The sequence below is a fragment of the Hemicordylus capensis genome, chromosome 4, assembly GCF_027244095.1.
Source record: "Hemicordylus capensis ecotype Gifberg chromosome 4, rHemCap1.1.pri, whole genome shotgun sequence".
Taxonomy (NCBI): Eukaryota; Metazoa; Chordata; class Lepidosauria; order Squamata; family Cordylidae; genus Hemicordylus; species Hemicordylus capensis.
The window spans coordinates 101,975,112-101,996,332 of NC_069660.1; the positions used below are offsets into that span (position 1 = coordinate 101,975,112).

Sequence of the window (21,221 nt, forward strand, 5' to 3'; positions counted from 1 at the left end):
TTCTACTGGTATTCTCATGTGGCAACTCTTGTGATGTCAAAAAGCCATTTCACAGTTCAGCTGACATCTGGCATCAGTGCAGTGGCAACTAGGTGGTCTCTACCACAGCTGTTCCAATAAAGGTTTCCATGACAGAAGGAAGGATTGAGGACAATCAAACAGGAAGATGGGTAATGCAAGTCAGCTTGTGGAAGAGCCAACACTCTGCAGCATGGGTTATTTCATAGGGCCATTCTATGGTGGTGGCAAATTCATCCACCACTGCAGCATTGGCAAATTCAGCAAAGAAGCTCATCCCTGTCCTGCTCCCATCCCATCATGAATAAGCCCATTGCATGGCAATGATGAAAAGGAAGAGGAACTTTGTTTACACTGCAATACCTGTACTTGCTGCACTGGGACTTGGGTGCTGATTCTAAGACCCCCTGTGCATGTTTCTATGAGCAACAGCTCACTGTAATATTGCTGTTAGGAAGGAGGCAATTATCACTGCCAGCGTCAGATTTAGAGGGTGTGTGTTGGGTTTTTTTGGTGCTAGAGTGATATGGTCTAAGTGAAATGCATTGTATTATTAGCATAATGGCCTGCATTTAAGGGATATTAAGGTAAAATGTGCCATCAAGTCAGTGTTGATTCCTACCGACCACAGAGCCCTGTGGTTGTCTTTGGTAGAATACAGGAGGGGTTCACCATTGCCTTCTCCCTCACAGTATGCGATGATGCCTTTCAGCATCTTGCTATATCGCTGCTGCCCGATATAGGTGTTTCCCATAGTCTGGGAAACATACCACCGGGGATTCAAACCGGCAACCTCTGGCTAGCTAGTCAAGTCATTTCCCTGCTGTGCCATTAGGTGGCTCCCAAGGGATATTAGATCTTACTTATTTTATGAGACATAATATTTGACTTATACACTTTCTGTAATGCTTTCATGAAGTGTCATATTCAGTGTCATCTCCATTAGTCTCGAAAAATTATTGTTTTCAATGACATGGAAATTTTACAAGCATATTTTAGGTTCACAAAAATCATTTCTCTGTTGAAGTGGCAAACATGTTGATTTCATTCAGACTTTCTCAGTGGTGCTACCTCTGACTAACACCAGTGTAAGAGAAAGGAAGACTGGCTCAGCCAATACTATTTACCCAACTGTTGATACTGCGTGTTTGAATTCTCCTTGTCTGTTGGAGTTTGTGTCGAGTAGGCAGAGAGCAGCAAGTTCAAGGAATTTACGAGCTGATTCTGGATGGAACTGAGCTTTGAGGCAGGTTGCTTTATTGCACTGGCCAGTTCTGGATATCCGTGTTCTAGGCACATCCACTGCTCTTGTAAAAGGTCCTGGATTTTTTTTACATACTGGCCTACGGTGGGATCTGCAGGTGAACCCTTTGGTTCTGGGCAGCTTTCCTCCTCATTCAGATCTTGCTTAAACTCTTTAAAAACACTTTTATTTCCTCCTCTCTCTGAATCAGCAATCCCTGAGCAGCTTTCTCCACTTGAAACACTAGTAGCAGAAAACTGTGTTTCATAAGCGTATACTTCATTCTGAAAGTTGCTATTATCAATGTGTTCATCAATCTTCAGCTCACCGAATTTTCCTTCAAGGGTGGAAGAGTCAATATCCCCTTCCATCTCTTTCTGTCTCTGAAAAAATGTGCCATCGGACTTCCCCAAACTAACAGAAATGCTTGATATCTCATGGTCTGCATGGAAGAGCTTTCTGCTTATGTCTTTGATCTGAATATTCTTATTATCAGCTCCATATTCCACCTCACACCCTACAGACTCTGTAGGTACACTGATGCTTACATTGACCCCTTTGTCAGATGCCTCCTTGGTTACCTTGTCATGCATACGTTCAGTATTCACAGCGACATCATGGTATTGGTGGACACTTTTAGCCTGCATGGTTGGTTTAATTTCTTTGGTGCCCTCGAAGCAGAGTTTTTCTTCTAATTGTGCTCTGGAGCTTGCCAGCATTTCAATGCTCCTCTCCTTTGCTTTGATCTCCTTATCCTGTTGCTTCATAACTACTCGGATCTGCTCAAGTTCTTCAGTTTTGTTATTTAGCTGCTTCTCTAGAATGGCAATATGCTGCTTTAAAGCTATAATCTTGCTTGGTTCTTCAGAGGGCAAAGGCTCAAGATTCAAGTTTATTTCCTTCTCTCTAGTATCAGAACTTGTAACCTCATCCTCCTCTAGTACCTCTGGAACAGTCTCACATATGTTTAATTCTATTTCTTTTGGAATCTGGTTTTCAGGCATGTATTCCAAGGCCCTGGAAGAGGTCAATCCACTCTGGACTGATGGTGGACAAGGATTTGTCTCTGCTGCATCACATTCCTCATCTACACTCTCAGTAACCACAAGCAATTCCTGAGATATTAAGTGTTGGTTTTCCCATGGAGCATTGAGTTGTACTTCCTCCTTAGGAAGCTCTGTCTGTTGCTGGTCTAGCACAAGGATAGTTTTCTCCTGCTGTCCAGTAGGCTTTTCGCTATCCTGGACTGCCATATTAATGTGCTGTTTTACATGTTTTACATCTATAGGGGCTATTAATGAAGAACCTTTTGAGTGATCGAAGTCCAATGATTTGTTTGCAGCAGTAAAATCAAATTCTACCCCCTTTCCATCAGAAGGCTGAAAATATGTCAATGGCGGAGAAGTTGCTGGTTGAGTTTCTTCCTCTGAATGTTGGCTTGGTGGCAGTGTGGCAGGCATACTAGATGCCCTCAGCAGCTGAGGCCTCCCTCTGCAGTTGCTCGTCTCCTCATCATGATGCATGGAGTCTTGTTTGACAGTCTCTTTTAAGAGGGCTTTTCTTCTACAGCTTGGCTCATTTGGATGGGCTGAAAATGGAGATGTGTCACTGGATGTGACAAGAAGGGGGCTTTCCTTTGCCCCTAAGGAGGCCTTTCTTTGTGTGAACAAGCTCTTATTTGGAGAGGATGAGTAGGCTTTGGATCCATTTTCTGGAAGGCTGAAATTTCGGGGCAGTGTGCTGAATTTTGGATGCTTTGCCTTCCTGTGAATTGGAATCCTCTTCATTGTATTTCCTTTTTCAATGTCATCTACATATTTCAGGAAGTCAAGATCTAAATGGAAGCCATAGGGTGTTTCAACAGAATAAGGACTTTTTGGGGGATCTATATCTTCTGCTTTTGGTGCCCAGTCACCTGCTGAAATACAAGGAAATAAAATAAAAAAATATATTAAAACTAAAAACAGATGTACAATCTATAAGCAACAACTAATAAAGTCTGAGAGATCTGAACCGCCCAGAGATGTTAGTTTTGGGCAGTATAAAAATATGTAAAATAAATAAATAATAAACTAATTCCTATCTAAACTTTCTAGTTGTCTTCGAGAGTAGTCTTTGGTCAATAGGTTTTCAGAGGGTCCAGGAGACAATTTTATTCATTCATTCATTCGATTTCTATACTGCCCTTCCAAAAATGGTTCAGGGCAGTTTACACAGAGAAATAAATAAGATGGCTCCCTGTCCCCAAAGGGCTCACATTCTAAAAAGAAACACAAGATAGACACCAGCAACAGTCACTGGAGGTACTGTGCTGTGGGTGGATAAGGCCAGTCACTCTCCCACTGCTAAATAAAGAGGATCACCATGTTAAAAGGTGCCTCCTTGCCAAGTTAGCAGGGGTGAAACAATAAGCTGCATTGTTCCATGTGCTATTCAAAGCACAAGTTTACTCAACCTCCACACAATCCTGCAGGTTTCAATTGTCCTTCCCAGCATGAATTAACACTGTGTTCAGATGCCATGCAGGTCCTTACATGATTTTCACAGTGCTACCTGCTGGCCAGGTCTTGCTTTCTGAGAAGAACCAATTACTACTTTTCTGAGAAATGGACGGCAGGTGGCATTGCAAATGTTGACCCTACTGGGCATCTGAACAGAGCATGAGTTTGCACTGAGAAGCATGATGGAAGTCTGCAGGACTTTGTAGAGGGTGGGTAAACTTACACTTGGAACAGTGCAGGAACAGCCTGGCTTATTGCTATCTAGAAGGGCTCATTGGGGGCGGGGGGGGGGAGAGTTTACACAACAAATCAACCGTAATGCCTAGAACACCTGTTTAGATAACAATTTTTCTTTTTGAATCTTGATTATCTGAAACACTCAGGACACAAGTCCTCCGTAAACATGCACATAGGGAGGGATCAGCAGCATAGGATTGCTTCCACCCTCCCTCTTCCTGGCTAGTCTTTGGGATATGCTGGACATTATGCAGAACAGGAGAATGATGCAGACCTATTATATAATTTGCCACCACTCTCCTATCTAGGGTTCCAGACTACAAGTTACCCAAGCAGCAAGCCTCCACTCTGTGTAATAGTCAGTGTGAATGCCCCTATATCAGGGCTGCACAATGTTGGCTCCCCTGCAGATATTGGACTACTACTGGTCACTGTAGTTATTATTATTATTATTATTATTATTATTATTTTTACATTTATATCCCACTCTTCCTCCAAGGAGCCCAGAGCGGTGTACTACATACTTGAGTTTCTCTTTCACAACAACCCTGCGAAGTAGGTTAGTTGGATGATGAGAGCTGATGATTACCTTTAAAGCCCTGAATGGCTTGGGTCCAGGCTACCTTAGAGCGCGCCTTCTTCATTATGTCCCCCATCGCATGTTGAGGTCATCTGGAGAGGTCTGTCTCCAGTTACCACCAGTTACTAGTGGCAACTCGGAATCGGGCCTTTTCTGTAGCAGCTCCCAGCCATTAAGAGAGCCCTTTAAAATGTACTTGTTTTGCCTGGCCTTCCAAGGTTTTAAATTTGTTTTTTAAAGTATCTTAATTGATTTTAAATGGTTTTGAATTGTTTTTAAATTGTTTTGAGTACTGTGGTTTTGTGTTGTTGTTTTTAATGGTGTGTGTTTTTGTGTCTTTTTAAACTTGTTGTACAACACCCAGAGCCTTCGGATGGGGTGGTTTATAAATGTAATTATTATTATTATTATTATTAACAACAACAACAACAACAACAACAACAACAACAACAACAACAACAACACACCAGATATAACTGTAGTCGAGAAGAAAGAAAAACATGTCAAAATAATTGACATAGCAATACCGGATGATAGCAGAATAGAAGAAAAAGAAATAGAAAAAAATAACAAAATACAAAGATCTACAAACTGAAATTGAAAGGCTGTGGCAGAAGAAGACCAAATAATCCCGGTAGTAATTGGCACCCTGGGTGCAATTCCAAAACAACTTGAAGAGCACCTCAACACCACAGGGGCCACAGAAATCACTATCAGCCAATTACAAAAAAAACAACCAACAACAATATTGATAATAAAATTCAGCCATCCCAGGTCCTTGGGAAGGACTTGATGTCTGGATAAAACAAACCAGTCAATAAACAAGAAATAATCATCATCATCATCATCATCATCAACAGCTGGAGGCTCCAAAGTTGTTCAGCCCTGACCCAAAGATACATGCTAAGGGCAGACCGAGAGGGAAGTAACAGGGCTTCATTTAGCCCTATGCTGATCGCTCCTTCCAGGCATAGCTGTGTCTGTGCAGGAATGGACTGTACCTTTAGCTATTTGAATTCACTGTGTCTCACTACTGTATACCTATGTTGTTGTGTAGGGTTGTTAGGAAGCTAAAATGTTGCTCTGAGCTCCTTGGAAGAAGGACAGAATAAAAAAGTAATATATAAATGCCAAGCAAGAAGTGGGTGGCAAAATATATATTGGGCTGATCCTACTGGCTTGCTTCTCCACTCTCAAACTGTCTCTAAGGCTGCAATAGCACAGATCCACTGCAGCACAGCTGAAAAACCAGCCTCCATCAGTATGCATACTTTTTTATTAAAATGCTGGCTGTAGCTCTAGGCACAACTGCGAGGCAGTTTCACTAAATCACTGTGCAGTTAGCCTCTATCTGCAAGGCAAAAGCACTGCGGTGACAAAGGAAATTTGTCACCCAAGACATCTCTGTAAAGTCAGCTTAGAGATATAGTCCCAAAGGGGTGTGTGCAAATGTATAATCTTGTTTTCTGGGACTGAATCCTGAAACTGTACCACTGAAAGTTGTCAGGAATTTGCTAAATCATCATCCTAGTTAGTAATTATGCAAATGACAGCTTCTGCAGCCTGTGCAACGAATTTGCTTTAAAAGCTGCAGGATTCACATTCACATGTTGGTGTTACCATATTCATCAACATTGCTTTCTTACCATGCCAGTGCTTAAAGGTATGCACACATAAGGTTGGTCCAACAAAGAGAAAACTGAATGGCTGTCTAGGCCTTGCTCTTTTTTTAAACAAACATGCAGCTAGGGCACACCAGATGCCATGGTACTTTTGTGCTAAACCAGAAGGGTAAGTATTGAGGCAAGTACAGGGGCACACAAAGCAGGCCTTGAGTGGTGCTCAATTCCTGCCAAGCAGAGGCCATGGCCAACTTTGTATGCTTAGCTACAAAAAGTGAGAATTGGCTCAACAACATATAAACCAAGTAAGTTGCCTTATAGCAAGTCAGATCTTTGGTCTAGCTCAGTGATTCTCAAACTTGGGTTCTCAGGTGTTATTGGACTTCAACTCCCATAATCCCCAACCAAAGGCCACTAAGGCTGTGGATTATGGGAGTTGAAGTCCAATAACACCTGAGGACCCAAGTTTGAGAATCCCTGGTCTAGCTAGACAGGCCTGTTCCACTTAGGCCCCCCAGCTATTTTTGAACTACAACGCCCATAATTCCCAGCCACAGTGGCCAATAGCCAGGGATTATGGGAATTGTAGGCCAACATCTACAGGAGGGCCGAAGTTGAGCAGCCCTGAACATTCTATCTATTCTAACTAGCAGCTGCTCTCCTAAGGGCCAATGCAAAAATATTTCCTAGCATTGTTACCTACAATTTTTATAACTTCAGATGCCAGGGATTTTGGACTTTCTCAGGCAAGGCATGTGCTCTACCCACTGAGCTATGGCACTTCCCAAAGACCAGTGTGAAAACTATGCTAAAAGAAGGTTCCTTAAAGTACTGAAAGATCCATCCTGATCGCTCCTAGTTCTAATTATGTAGCAAGAACCACCTTCAAGGTTTTCCTACAACTACAACTTTCTGCTACATGCAGACTCTGAAACCCTTCGCCATGCAAATTTCTAAAAGACTAACTACCAGAATACTAAGAGTTTCTAATACTTTCTATAAAGAATACTTTTTAGAAAGAATACTTTCTAAAAGTTTGCAATAAAATAAATATGTTTATTTTGCTTAACAATGAAAGCTTTCCCCTCTTAATTAAGTTTAAAGTACTATAGACATACCTTCTGTATTCTCCATAATGCTGAACTTTGCCCAGTCTGGGGATGTCAAGCCATCAGTTAGAAGATCACCTGAAGAAATTTAGTCTACCTTTTAAAAAAATTAAAAAAGGCAAGTTACATGGTATCATTGTGGCTGTTTCAAGAATCATATATTACAACTTCTTTATATTTCTCCTTTATGAAGAAATTGCTCACTTCACCAGAATAATCTGTTTTTAAATTCAGTGCAGTGTCAATTAGACAGATTCTGTCAGCACAGACTGAAATTATTGTCCTTATAGCCCACTCATCCAGTAAGGCCTTCCAGAAAGGTTTTTAATCAATGTTGCATCTTCTAACTGCAACCGTTTCTGCTCTGAAGTTATGTATCTTTGTGAGATCATTTTCACTGCTAAGGAACAACCCATGGTACTGCTGGAAATTCACAATGAAATGGGGAAGGGTACTGAAAATGCGAGAAACAGAAATAATTGCTCAGGAAATGTGTTCAGGTACAGATCTGTAAACAGGCACAGTCACTCACATGTTCTGTTGAATGTAGGTACAGAAATACACTTCCTATCTGTACCATGCATTTGAAGGACCTGTATCCAGGTTCACTTATTAAATGAATCCAGGAACAGTCATTCACACAAACACATGTATGCATGTACAGACATCCATACACTCATACAGCATAATGTCTGAATCGGGCTTGCATATGGGCTATAACTGGTGACTTTCTTCTCAGCAATAGCTTGCTCCTTCAGCAATTTTCCATAGAATACACCAACCCGCCTGAATAGGATAAGAACCAATTTAAACATATAGAAAAGCATGTGGTATAGTGTACTCCTTTTATTTTATTCATTAGGAAAATGTTTGTCCTAAATAATGTATATCCTGTATGCATGGCGTACAGCCATAGGAAAAAAGCAAGTAATGCTGCCACTCAAATAACATATTAATAAGGCCTTAGAAATAACTATTCCTTCTTAATACTGCAATTCCTTTTTTAAAAAAATAGTTGCTATGTGCCTTAGGTGACAAGTATAACTACTCTGGGGGTGGAGGAAGCACATATACCTAAGCACTGACATGTAGAAAGGTAGGATATACTGTGGCTTCTTAGCACCTGCCATAATATGTGAACAAGCTCACATACTGGTCAGGGTTATTTAAAAGATTTACAAAAGCACGTGTACGGTTTGCTTCTCTTAGCAGCCACCTTTTCAATAGTACTGTTAGGATCTCTACTATATCGGCAGAGAGAACCTTTCAGGCAGAGTTGCTGAACAGTATCAGTAGAACAATGTCAGGGAAGCAAGAGTTTAATCCCCAGGCAGACGACTTCACACAAACAGAACCTTTGATTCTAACGGATGGATTTCTATCAGCATGGATATGCTTTCCATAAAATAAAAACCTATACAGAAATGAAAATAATAAAGACAGATGATGGAATAAATGAAGACCAAAGATTTTGTATTTCCCTAAGCAACTGACCTCTTTCTTATTATGATGCAGTGACATTTTTGATACATAACACCAAGTACAGTCGTTAGAACAAATGCAGTTGATGTTTTTGCATCAACTGCAAGAGTTTACGTAATGTAATCTGGAACATTTTAGCACCATGATAATTAAAGTAGCAATCCTATGTAATATTACCTAGGACTAAGCTCCACTGAGTAGAACTTAACATGTTCTGAGTAGAACAAACATGTACAGCATTGCACTAATGTTACTAAGATCAATGGCTGTAACATTCACTGGTAGGAAGGAATTTTTGATTGATTAGAAGCATTTAAAATTGGGATTATGAACTCAAGATCATTTCTGTCCAGGGGGGTTACAAATTAATGCAATCTCATTAACAGCTATTGCAACAGCTTTCTGATACTGCCTGTCATTTCCAACTGCATTGCAGCAACTTAATTTAGCATTTCATTATTGGAGTTAAAACAAGCAGTTAAGAGAAGCGTTTCGCCAGGTTACCTGCACATCCTCCCAGCAGCCAGCCACATTAAAAAGAAGAAAGGAAACAGACACAAGCCTTTTCTTTCTAGAAAGCTTTTCAAACACCTCTGAAGAGCCAAGAGCTATCCTGATAACCATGTATTTTCCAGCTGCTAAAGTTGGTCACCTGATCAATGACCTTGCTTGAAAAGCAAATAGAAGTTTTACTAAAGAGAGCACTGAAAGATACAAGTATAATTTATGTTCAGACAAACCAACAACATAACATTTCTAAAGAACCTTTCAGGGAGAGAGAAAAGTTAAAATTAGTGACATTTTGAATAAACATATTATTTTGGATTGGGGCGGGAGAGACCTGTTTAAATCCTGAGAAAATTTTGAACAAAGTATGCACTTCTGCGCCTTATCAAAAAGACTGTAAATAATTAACTCTACATTAGTGGTCATACCATGAAAACTATTTGGGGTCAGGGCCAGGGGGGTAGCTAGGGGATAGGGGGCACGTGTTCACCCCTCTCCCCAGTGGCCCCTCAGATTGGGGGACAAAATGAAGAAAATAGGGAGGGGTGGAGCTGGGAGGCCCTCAGGACCTGGGGGACCCAGGTTCTTTGAACCCATCTGCTCAATTATAGCTACATCTCTGGTCAGAGCAAAGACGAAGGTGCCTCACATATTCCACCTTCCCAAACAGAAACATATTAATTCCAAACATATTTCCTATTAATGCTCTGCTCGTATTTTTTTTCAGAATTACATTACACTGATTTCAATAATATCTATATCCAAGTAAGTAAATTTAGGATTGCAGCCTCAATTAAAATTAAAATTTCATTATCTCCAGGTGTCGCAGAAGTTTCTGAATTCCAAATAATGGGAGGCCTTCTTGATTTGTACTGCAGGCTTCGTGTAGGTAGAAAGGCTTGCCTTTAACATGGCAGTAACAGCCATCTGACAGCTGAAGCCTTTCCCAGCATGGATCTGCATTGATGGAAAGCTTTACCTGTTGAATTTCTGCCTCCAGTGCATCTGTTAAATGGTGCAAGAGCGCTGGCAGAAAACAAGGTCACTGGCTGATGTCCCACAGCATAATGTGGGCAGTGCAGACTTATCTGCGCCACTACAGGGCTCTAAATCACCTGGCAGAGCAGTTGTACAAGAGGGCAGTTAACAGTACCACTGACTCTTGCATGATCACAAATTGGGCACGACTTCCCTTATTTCCAATGGGAGTGGTGTACAACAAGCAATCGCAAAAGAGTCAGCAGTGCCAGTACTGTCTTCTTATGCAATAGCACTGCAAAGTGATTTAGAGCCCAAAAGCGATTGTAAGCTACTGACCCCAAATTAAAAGAGATGCCTTGATGATATAAATAGTTCAGTAAAATATGGCCCTAGTATAGGCTAGTCAACACCACCTCAGGGCAATGAGGCAAATGAAGATAAGATAATTTTTGACACAAGACAACTGCAGGAGAAACAGAGGCAGTGTTGAGGGGAAAAGGAAGAGATAGGAGGGGATAAATCTCTTTAAATGTGCATGGAAAGATGGAAAATACACTCATTCACAAGAGCACATCCTTTACTGCATGTTCAACCTGCAACAAACTAACTGCACTGGTGCTTACTGAGGCACATTTATCTCATAGTCCTTCTGCATTAGTGTTCCCTCTAACAGGGATGAAATGGCTTTTGCTTGGGAATTATGGGAGTCGTAGTCAACAACATCTGGGAATCCCTGTTACAGGGAACACTGTTCTGCATTCTTATGAAATTGCCTCAAAGCAGAATCAGACAATTGGTCCATCAAGGTCAGTATTGTTTCTTCTGACTCACTGCAGCAATCCAGCATTTCAGACAGGAGTCTTTTCTGGGCCCTGCCTAGAAGCATTAGGGAGTGGGACCTTCTGCATGCAAAAGAGCTCTCCAGAGGGAGAATTTCAAATGGAACCTGAATTGCCCTGGAGAAGTGAGAGGCTCCAGAACATTCCAGCCTAGAAGGCTGTATGCTGGAAAGCACTGCAGTTACAATGAGAAGCATTATTTATTTATTTATTTATTTATTTATTTATTTCATTTAATATACCACCCACTCTGAAGACTCCGGGCAGTGTACAAAAACATGCAAAACAAGGCAACATTAAAAATTACATTGTAAATTAAAATCTAAACTAGCTAACAAAAAACCCCAAATAGGTAAACTACAGGGCAAAAGCCTGGCAAAAAAGAAAAGTCTTCAATAGAGATCTGAAGATCAGTAAGGAAGGGGCTAAACGAATCTGAAGGGGAAGAGAGTTCCAAAGAAGTGGGGCAGCAACCAAAAAGGCCCTTTCATGAGTCCTAGAGCCCCGAACCTCTCGGAAATCAGGGACCAACAAAAGGGCCATTTGAGATGATCTAACCGGATGGGCTGTAACTGGATGGGAGAGGCGGGTCTTATCTTGGAAGACATTGAGAATGGTCCTGTTGCCTCAGACCCCATGCTTCTTTCTCTCCTCCTCCCTCCTCATTCAAAATATAACATGAGATTTATGATGAGGGGATTTGGTCCCCTTCACTGATACACCGCTTCGTATCATCTTCATGGATCTTGGCAATGCCTCAAAGAAGTCATCTTGGGTGGCTGGAGCTGGGGCAGAATGTACCAATAATTTACCAGGCAAGGCTTGAACCAGACAATTATAAACCACTGAACTCATTTTGCCCGAGTCCTGGGTTTCAGCTAGCAGCCAAGACAAGCAGTATGGTTGGGAAGTGGACTTTGTCATTTGTCTGTTTTAAGTGGCAAACAGTAGACAAGACAGTTTTTTTGGTATCTGCCTACCCTCGTCTCCCTGTGATATACTGTGCTATACATTGCTCTGTATGTGCGTTGCTAATTATTTAGGATGTTTAGCCAAGCCAGTTTAAACTATATTGCTTGGATATTCCATGTGTCTCATCAGCTCTGTACTGACAAGTAATCGTTTAAAAAACCCTAATTATCCTAACTCAATAAAGGCAGCTTTATTAGAAACAGCAGGATGCCTCAGTATTAACCATCAACTCATCTTTCACAGCAGAAGTAATGAATTATAACAAAAACATCCCATTTGGAATGGACCATTTTGTCTGCAGTTTCAGGGCGCTTTCCAGATTAGACCCTGCAAGTGTGCTTCCACACTTCCTATGTTGTGACACAGCAGTCCCTGCACAGACAGCAGGGTGCCATTCACATTTCCCATGCTTTGTTTCGAATTCAATCGCTGCGATATGGAACTAGGATGTCATATATCTGGCGTAAGAAAGTTGCTGTTTTCTCAGGTTGTAAGTTTCTGCAAGACTGCTCCCCTGCTGTTTACATTTTGAATGCAACTTGCCTGAACGGAAGCATTTTGCTGCTGTTGAGCAGCTAGACTGGGCCCCGGGCACCACTTGAAGGAGGGTGCCATTTCTTAAAATTAATTTTTTTTAAAAAGGCTGCCGAAAACAAAATGGCCACCACGCATGCTCAAATGGCCTCTTTGAGGCCCTAGGCCATACCAGGCCTCACAGAGGCCATTTGAGCATTCGTGGTGGCCATTTTGTTTTCAGCTGCAATTTTTTGAAAAAATTTTTTTTAAAAAAAATGGCCACCGCACATGCTTAAATGGTCCCTGTGAGGCCCTAGAGGCCAGCAGGGGGAGGGGGAACCTTTGCAGACCCCCCAGCCTTTAGGAAGCCCCCCGAAGGGGCTACAGGTAATTTTTTAAAAAATATATATATATTATATAAGTCACTGTACACATATTCAGATATGTGACTTGTATGTGACCTTCAGACTTGTATTTTTCCGCTGATATTATGGTAACGTTATCTGAAAGATGGGTGTCAGATGTTTGGACAGGGGGCGCAATTTCAATGCTTGCCCTAGGCGCTATTTTCCCTAGATACGCCTCTGCTTGGGATTGATCAAATCTTGAGGTAATGTGCTTTTTGAGTCATATGTAGGACATAAGATTTTATTACTGGCACTTTCATTTGAGGAAACTGAAGAAACAAAGGAAGTCAAAACTTTAATGAGATACAAAAGTTGTTCCAAGTTTAATAACATACTCAAGTTGCCTGCCAGTTTTGAGATTTATTGTTGAACAAAATCCTCATTAAAGAAAAATGCTTATAATAGTAAATAAGCCTACCCAAGGCTTTGATAAGACTCAGATTGTGATCTGATAAAATATTGTAGCAAAAGATGTGCCAGGTTTATATCAAGGAGTTTTGAGGGTGAAACTAAAACCACAAAGTTCCATTTAAATATTCAGAGTAATGGACCAACCATAAGCAGCTGCCTTCAACTGAGTCAGGCCATTGGTCCATCTAGCTCAGTATTGTCTGCACAGACTGGCACATGTAGTCTCTCATTCAAATGCAAACCAGGGAGGACCTTGCTTAGCAAAGGAGACAATTCATGCTTGATAATACAAGACCAGCTCATCTCATCTCATCTCATCTGGGTTGGAAAGATGCACAGGGGATAAGTACTCCCTGGTTCTGCTGCCCCAATCAACATCAAAACCCTTGCTGTTACTGTAAATGACAAAAACATGTTGGGATATTTGATCATGGTTCTCCCACGTTACATGCAGGATGGATCTGAGATGTCCGATAAATTAAAATAAACATTAATAATTTAAACATTTAGCCCATCTGGATGTGCAAGCAGAGAGGCAAGGGGAGGCGGTGGGGAGACCTGGAATTATATTGGAAGAAATAACTGTTGTAGGGGGTCAGTCTCTAGATCAAAAGCACATTTTAGGCACATAGGAAGACAACATGAGCTCCTGTCCTCTATTAATCTCTCTCATTAGCAAGTTTCACTCATTATTCTTTGATCTCCCCCTGCTATTAGACACTTTGTAGGACGATGTGCTTTCAACAGTTGCTACACCCATGATTAAGGCCCAGCCATACCACAAATGCAGATGCACATTTAATATTGATCACTGCTTATTTTTGTGGGTGAGTTCCTATAAAAAACCCCAAAAGCCATCTGACAAGATATTTAAAACCAGGCTGGGCAACCACATTCTGACCCAAAAGAGAAACCGAGCTTTGGCTGGGTTTGGCCACACCCAAATCATGCAGGATTCAGATGCTGATTCAACAAATTCCCTTCAGGAGCAAGATTCATAAACATACATGGGAGCCAATGACAAAAGTAAAGTAAAGTGTGCTGTTGAGTTGGTGTCGACTCCTGGTGACCACAGAGTACTGTGGTTGACTTTGGTAGAATACAGGAGGGGTTTACTATTGTGCAGTATGAGATGATGCCTTTCAGCATCTTCCTATATCGCTGCTGCCTGATAGAGGTGTTCCTCATAGTTTGGGAAACATACCAGTGGGGATTCAAACCTGCAACCTCTGGCTTGCTAGTCAAGTCATTTCTCTGCTGTGCCATTAGGTGGCTTAATGACAAAAGTACCTACTTGTAAATCAACTGAGTGAACTGGCAGTGGAAGCATCCCATGGTCATCTTCTATGCTTGCCCTGCCCTGCCCTGCCCATGGTATTTACACTCTCCTCCTGTGCCAAATATCCATGTATGATCTAGCATTGCCTGTGTAAAGGTTTCCAAGGAACTCTTCTGGGTAGGTGGTCCAATTGATCACATAGCAGCCAAGTAGCATTGCCAGCAGAAGTAACCTATCAAATTTAAATGTGGACACTCAGGAAATATTTGTTGTACATATTTTTGAATTCTGTTTTGGACTCACAGAAACACATATAATGAGTTCTCCATCTGTCAGATGAAGCAAAGGGTGTGGAATTAGTTATGCAGGGATGAACTCAAATGATGTGAGCTACAGAAAATCCACACACTGGACTAAAGATATATTTCCATCTCAAATGGGGGGGGGGGAGTCCTGAGAGCTTGATAAGTGTGAGCAGAAAAACAGCCTGCCTGGTATAATCTAAAACTGCTATCTCAAGCCATACCCTTGAGGAGATACAGTAGCTGGACACCATTACTAAATTACTCAATGGAAGTCCTACTGAAATTAAAAAGCCCTTTAAAGTAACCCCTGAGTAGTACTATTAAGTACTCTATTCTAGATGTCAGCCACTAACTTAGGTATGGCAATCATGACACTGTGTAACATAGAGGTATGAAGTATGGTGATAATGACACTGGGTAACTTCATATTACATCGTAAAAACAAAATTATCATTTGAAAGGTTTTTATATGATGCTGCATTTTGCACAACTAATACAACAAAGAGAAGGACAGTTAGTACACAGCGAGCATATGATCTGCAGATGTTCAGGATAGTGACTGGAGTTTTTTAGTTCCACCACCATGAAGGCTAAGGTTTAATTAGTTTCAGTAGCAGTTTGTCCTAATGAGCCAGAGGGGTGCCAAACAAGGCACAGCTGCTTCTGGTTCCAGGCAGCTCCATTTGTGCCTCTCTCATCCCACCCTACCCTATCATTAAAGAGAGTTGTGCTGCCTGCAGGCTGGTCATATGTCAAGTAGAGCTGTGTGGGGTGGTTAATCATTGACAAATGGCCAGCCTAGAGTCAGTGTGGCTCTCATTAATGCCAAGGCAGGGCAAGATGACAGAGAGAGATGCAATCTGGGATGCCAGGAACCAGAGGCAGCTGCACCTTGTTTCGTGCCCCCCTGATTCATTAGGCAAGCAGCCACTGCCTAGGTGTGTGGGTTTACAATAACTATATTTTAAGTGATAAACATCTACAGGAGCATGCTGAGTTCACTGTTGCAGAGAAACTGCAGAGTAACGGACCATACACTGCAATGTATGAATGCACCAAGAATTCAAAAAATTTCAAAAAAAAGTTTCCCTCAGGAAAAAGCAGATGTTTTTTTTTTTTCCGGGGAAGCCAGCCCACATTCAGCCATGATATTTGCTTGGAGACACTGGGCCAGTTACTTCTCTTTCAGCCTAACCTACTTCACAGGGTTGTTGTGAGAAGAAACTCAAGTATGTAGTACACCACTCTGGGCTCCTTGGAGCATAAAACGTAAAATAAATTAAAAAATAAATAAAAATTCATTTCAAGCTTTCAGTTGTTTGATGGTGCAGCCTGTAACGAAACACCCTATGCATACGGAATTAAAGCAGGCTTGCACGACATAAGGCCCGGGGGACAGATCTGGCCCGCAGGGGCTTTTTTTGCTGGCCCCCAGGTAGGAATATTCTGCAGTAGCAGCAGGAGTCCTGAAGAGCTCTTGGCCTGTCGCACTGATGAGCAGCAGCAACTCAATGCTGTTGGCTACTTGAGACCAGATGTCCCCTGTCCCTGGACTAGAGCCTACTGACACCATGCCTCTTTCCCCTTGCCTTTTCCCCAGACTCCAACCTATCCTCTCACATTTATTAATATTTTAAATAATTAATTTTAATGTAGTAATTAACATGCATAAAATTTACCTGGGCCCCACACAGCAAATCAAGGTTGGTTCCAGTCCACTGGGGCATTTGAGTTGTGCACCTCTGAATGAAAGGAAAGGCTGTGCAGTTCCTATGTAAGACCTTAAGGTTCTTATGTAGGTTCCTCATGGAAGGGCCTATGTTGATGCTCCTTAGAGGAAATTTTTTGGGGGTTGTGATTATTTAGCAAAGAACCAATGAAGCTACCACTCCAGTTACAGAGTGCAGAGTTTAGTTGTTGCAGCTGTTTTAAGTAATATGCATGGAGATCACTGTAGAGTCTAAGCTAAATAGGTTTATTAGTGAAATACATTTGGGATAGGAAAAACCTATCCTATATATCAGCTACATAATGAATGGGTAGGGGGAGAGAGAGATCTTTCCATCTTCTCTCTAGGAGAAAAGCAGGAGGACTGACTCCCAACAGGAAGTACCTGAGGAGTCAAAGCAGGGGCCATAGAGCAGAGGAAAACAGGGATAGATAAGGGGACCCTCACTAGTTACCTCTGCTCCCAGTGCCCCTAATGGTCATTAGGATAGTTGATGCAAAAGGTCAATGCACTGGAACTCCATCACCAACAACAAAAACCATCTTGGCATCAGGTTATGCATTCTATTATGTACGTTACCTATCTATGTGACAGCCAAGACAATGTGGAGGATGCCAACATTTTCAAGGTTCAAAAATGTTTAGAAATAAATTTATAACAATGTAAGCCAATGAAAAGACTGGCTATACCAATATATCAAGCCCATGCCTGACCTCGTAATTATAAAACTTTGGATAAAATAAGACTGCTTTCAAGGAAGAGCTGTATAAGTTTTGCCCAGGGGAAAAGCCCTTCCCTGCTTTGTATGACTGCGTAGGAATCATGCTGAAATGCTTCACTGAAATGCAAACAGTTGCTTGTCTCTTGTGTTTTGAGCTCTGAAATTAAAGTTCACCACACAGGATGATACCAGTCTAAATCAGGTTTGCTATTATCTGGTAAACTGGATATGTAAAAGTCCATACAGTTCTTTCACTCTAAGTGCATAGCTATGCTATGTTTATTTTTGGCTTAAAGTAAACTGAGCTTCTTAGGTTGTTGTTGTTCTTGTTGGTTTTAAAAACAGATCTCCATTTTTATGGCAAGCAACGAGTTCTTTCCTATAAAATCTATCTAAGGTCCATTAAATCTGAAATAGCATCCTTTCATATAGTACTAATCCTGTAATTTAAAACTAGCTGCAAATTTCCCTAAAATATCACAAATTAATAATGATAAAATAGATTGTTCTTGTCTGAGTGGGAGGAATCTACAGGCCCTTCAAAGGGATTTGCTTCCTAACAGATGGCTTCCCTTTGTTTTCTCAACATTTCTCAGCTCAAGCACCCGAAACTAGAGTAACCCACAATTATCAGTCAGGCTTGACTGCTTAGTCCTAGATTTTTCATTGCATCCCAAATCCCTTGTACACTCTAGCATGGCCTTGCAGGCAGTCCGTTTCGTTCCCCGTTTCATTTCACCTGCTGCTGTTGTTCAATCAAAAGCCTGTGCTAAAGTAGCAACTTGTACTATGAAAGTGGGACACGGCAACAATGAAGCTTAATAAATTGGCCTACTGCTTTATTTCCCTAAGGTCTCAAAGCAACTCCCTAGTTCTGCTTCATATGCCATTTTGAAAACCCCACATTTCCCCACTTATAACAGTGTTTTGTTAATCAAATATTGTGCGGTAATAGGCAGTGAAGGATACTCAACACAGCCATGCAGCAACTTCTGCCTCCGCAACTGCCTGCCTTTGCATTTGCATTTGCATTTGCCTCGCCCACGCAGCCACCTCCTTGCATTGGCATCAGATGCACGCTGACATAGGGACGCATGTCAGATGCATGCTGACATGGCCAGCACCAAGAATGGGGGACATGTGGCCTGTTGGTTCCTTCCAGCTGAGCCAGCAAGTGCTTTGTTGGCCAGCTGGGTGCTTTCTTTTTCTCCCTTGCTCCGAGTGAGGGAAAGCAAGCAAGCACCCAGCTGGCCAACAAACTGGTCGCCACCTAGAAGGGACCGATGAATCACATCTGTCTCTCCTACCCTCAAGCACTTTGTTCATTGACAGGGTGCTTTCTCTCCCTCGTTTGGAACAATGGAGAGAAAGAACTCCCAGCTGGTGTTCAAATGAAGCGCTCACCACTGGGTGTGGTTGAGGGGCCATATGTTGCATTCTCAGTTGGTAAGAACTTCAGTCACCAGCTGAGTGTGGGAGCAGGGGCATAGCTATAATTGAGCAAAAGCGTTCAAAGAACATGGGTCTCCAGCTCCTGAGAGCCCCCCAGCTCTACCCCTCCCTAGTTTCTTCATTATGTCCCACCAGAGAGAAAAGATGGCCCCCTCTCCCCTAGCTATACCCCTGTGTGAGAGGATGGTGAGGGGGTGCTTGGGGGCACTGTGTCAGCCTCCTGGAAACCCATGGACATTTGTGGCCACCACCACCCCTTGTCCAATGGTGGCTATGTCACTGCACAAACAATCTTAGAATGTAGAACTGGAGGCTGAGGATAGCTCTTTCCATCTCTGTCCACAAAAGCCACTTGCCCGGCTGATAGCCACAGCTATTAGCAAAGCACAAAGGGCCAATGCTCAGCCATAGAGCAACAAGATAAGAGATCCCATTGTAGCACACTGGAAGTCTACTGTCTAATCTGATGTCTTCCAGAATCATCATGTAAACTTCATCTATTCGGGCTCTGCACACATCAAAAATATTGGATCCAATCCTGATCTGATGCAAAAAATGATTGCATTTATTTATTCATTTGAAATATTTATACCCCTATATTACTGCTCAGGGTGGCTCACAATATTAATAAAATAGATGCAATATAAAGTAAAAGATTAATAAAATTAAACAGGGTAGAAGACCAAGCTAAAACCACATTTAAAATCACATCTTAAAAAAAAAAGTTTTGAATTTGAAAGTTATTAATAAAAAGCTAAAAACTAAGAACTGAAAAACCCTACCAGATATAAGCAGAAGATAAAATATTTTAAAGCCTCTTTAAATAGATGAGTATTGTTTATTTTATTTTTTAAACAGTGAGAGAGTGAGCATGGCGAAGGTCTTCTGGAAGGGTGTTCCAAATCTGAAAGCCAACAACCGAGAAGTCTGTCTCTAGTCCCCACCAACTGAATCCCTGTTAGTGGTGGGGCCATGAATAGGGCCGAATGGAAGACTCTAGCAGGTTTGTATGGGCGAATGTGGTCCGACAGGTACTCCAGCCCCAAGCCATGTAGGGCTTTAAAGGTCAAGATAAGTACCTTGAATCTAGCTTGGAAGCAGACTGGTAACCACTGAAGCTGCTGCTGGATAAGTGTAAAAAAAAACTCATGAAGCGACTTGTACCCACGAGCATCCTTGCAGCAGCATTCTGGACCAGCTGAAGCTTCTGAACTGTCTTCAAGGGCAGCTCCACATAAAGTGTGTTGCTGTAGTCCAGTCTGGACATCACCAAAGCATGAGTGACTGAGGTCAGGTCCGACTTTTCCCATTAGGGTCACAGCTGGCATATCAGCCATAGCTGGTAAAATGCACTTCTATAGACCACCATCACCTGTGCCTCAAGGACAGCATCAGGTTCAGAAGCACTCCCAAGCTGCAGACTTAGCCTTTGAGGGAGAGTGTGACCCCATCCAAGACCAGATTTACATCACTATTCAGATGATAGGTTTAACAACCCAGAGCACTTCTGTCTTATCTGGTTTAAATTTCAGCTTGTTTGCCCCCATCCAACCCAGAACAGCCTCCAAGCCCTGGTTCAAAGCATCCGCTGACTTCTTTGTATCTGCTGACTTAAATGATAGATAGAACTGGGTGTCATCCGTATATTGATGGCATTGCAACCCACACCCATGGATACCTTCCCCCAGTGGTGTCATGTAGAAGTTAAACAGCATAGGGGACAAAATGGATCCCTGCAGCACCCCATAGGCCAAAGGCAAATGGGTGGAGCAGGGGTCCCCCAACACCACCTACTGAACATGACCCCCAGGTAGGAGTGGAACCACTATTTAACTGTGCCCCCAACTCCTAACCCAGAGATACAACCCAGAAGGATACTATGGTCAATGGCAAGTCCAGGAAAACAAACAGAATCACACTTTCTCTGTCTATCTCCTGGCGTAATTAATCCACTAGGATGACCAAGACAATTTCCATTCCATATCCAGGCCAGAAGACAGACTGGAAAGGATCTAAGTAATCAGATTCATCCGAGGCTGCCTAGATCTGACATGCCTCCAACACCCTACCTAAAAAGAGGGGGTTAGAAACTCGTCAAAAGTTTTTTAAATCATCTGGGCCCAATGAAGGCTTTTTAAGGAGGGGCCTAATGACTGCCTACTTCAGCTGAGCGGGGACCATCCCCTGCTTCATGGAGGCATTCACCACCTCTGCCATCCATGGGCCCAGTCCCTACCTAGCAGCTTTCACCAAACATGAAGGGCAAGAGTTGAGCACGCACATGGTAGTCCTCAGTCTTCCAATCAGCCT

General features: G+C 42.1%; 1 protein-coding gene across 5 annotated transcripts in view; it reads right to left on the reverse strand.

Moving 5' to 3' along the window:
• The window catches only part of KANK4 (KN motif and ankyrin repeat domains 4), a 58,013-nt gene that overhangs the window by 19,388 nt on the left and 17,404 nt on the right, over positions 1-21,221 (reverse strand). For 2 of the 5 annotated variants that reach the window (XM_053313401.1, XM_053313397.1), the window contains exons 1-3: positions 9,297-9,427; positions 7,320-7,407; positions 1,146-3,179 (exon numbers count right to left, since the gene is read on the reverse strand). In XM_053313401.1, the coding sequence (XP_053169376.1) occupies positions 1,146-3,179; positions 7,320-7,335 (2,050 nt within the window). In that variant the 5' untranslated portion in view covers positions 7,336-7,407; positions 9,297-9,427. Of the gene's footprint in view, positions 1-1,145; positions 3,180-7,319; positions 7,408-9,296; positions 9,428-21,221 lie in introns of those variants that run through there. The other 3 variants (XM_053313400.1, XM_053313399.1, XM_053313398.1) reach the window with 3 other exon arrangements.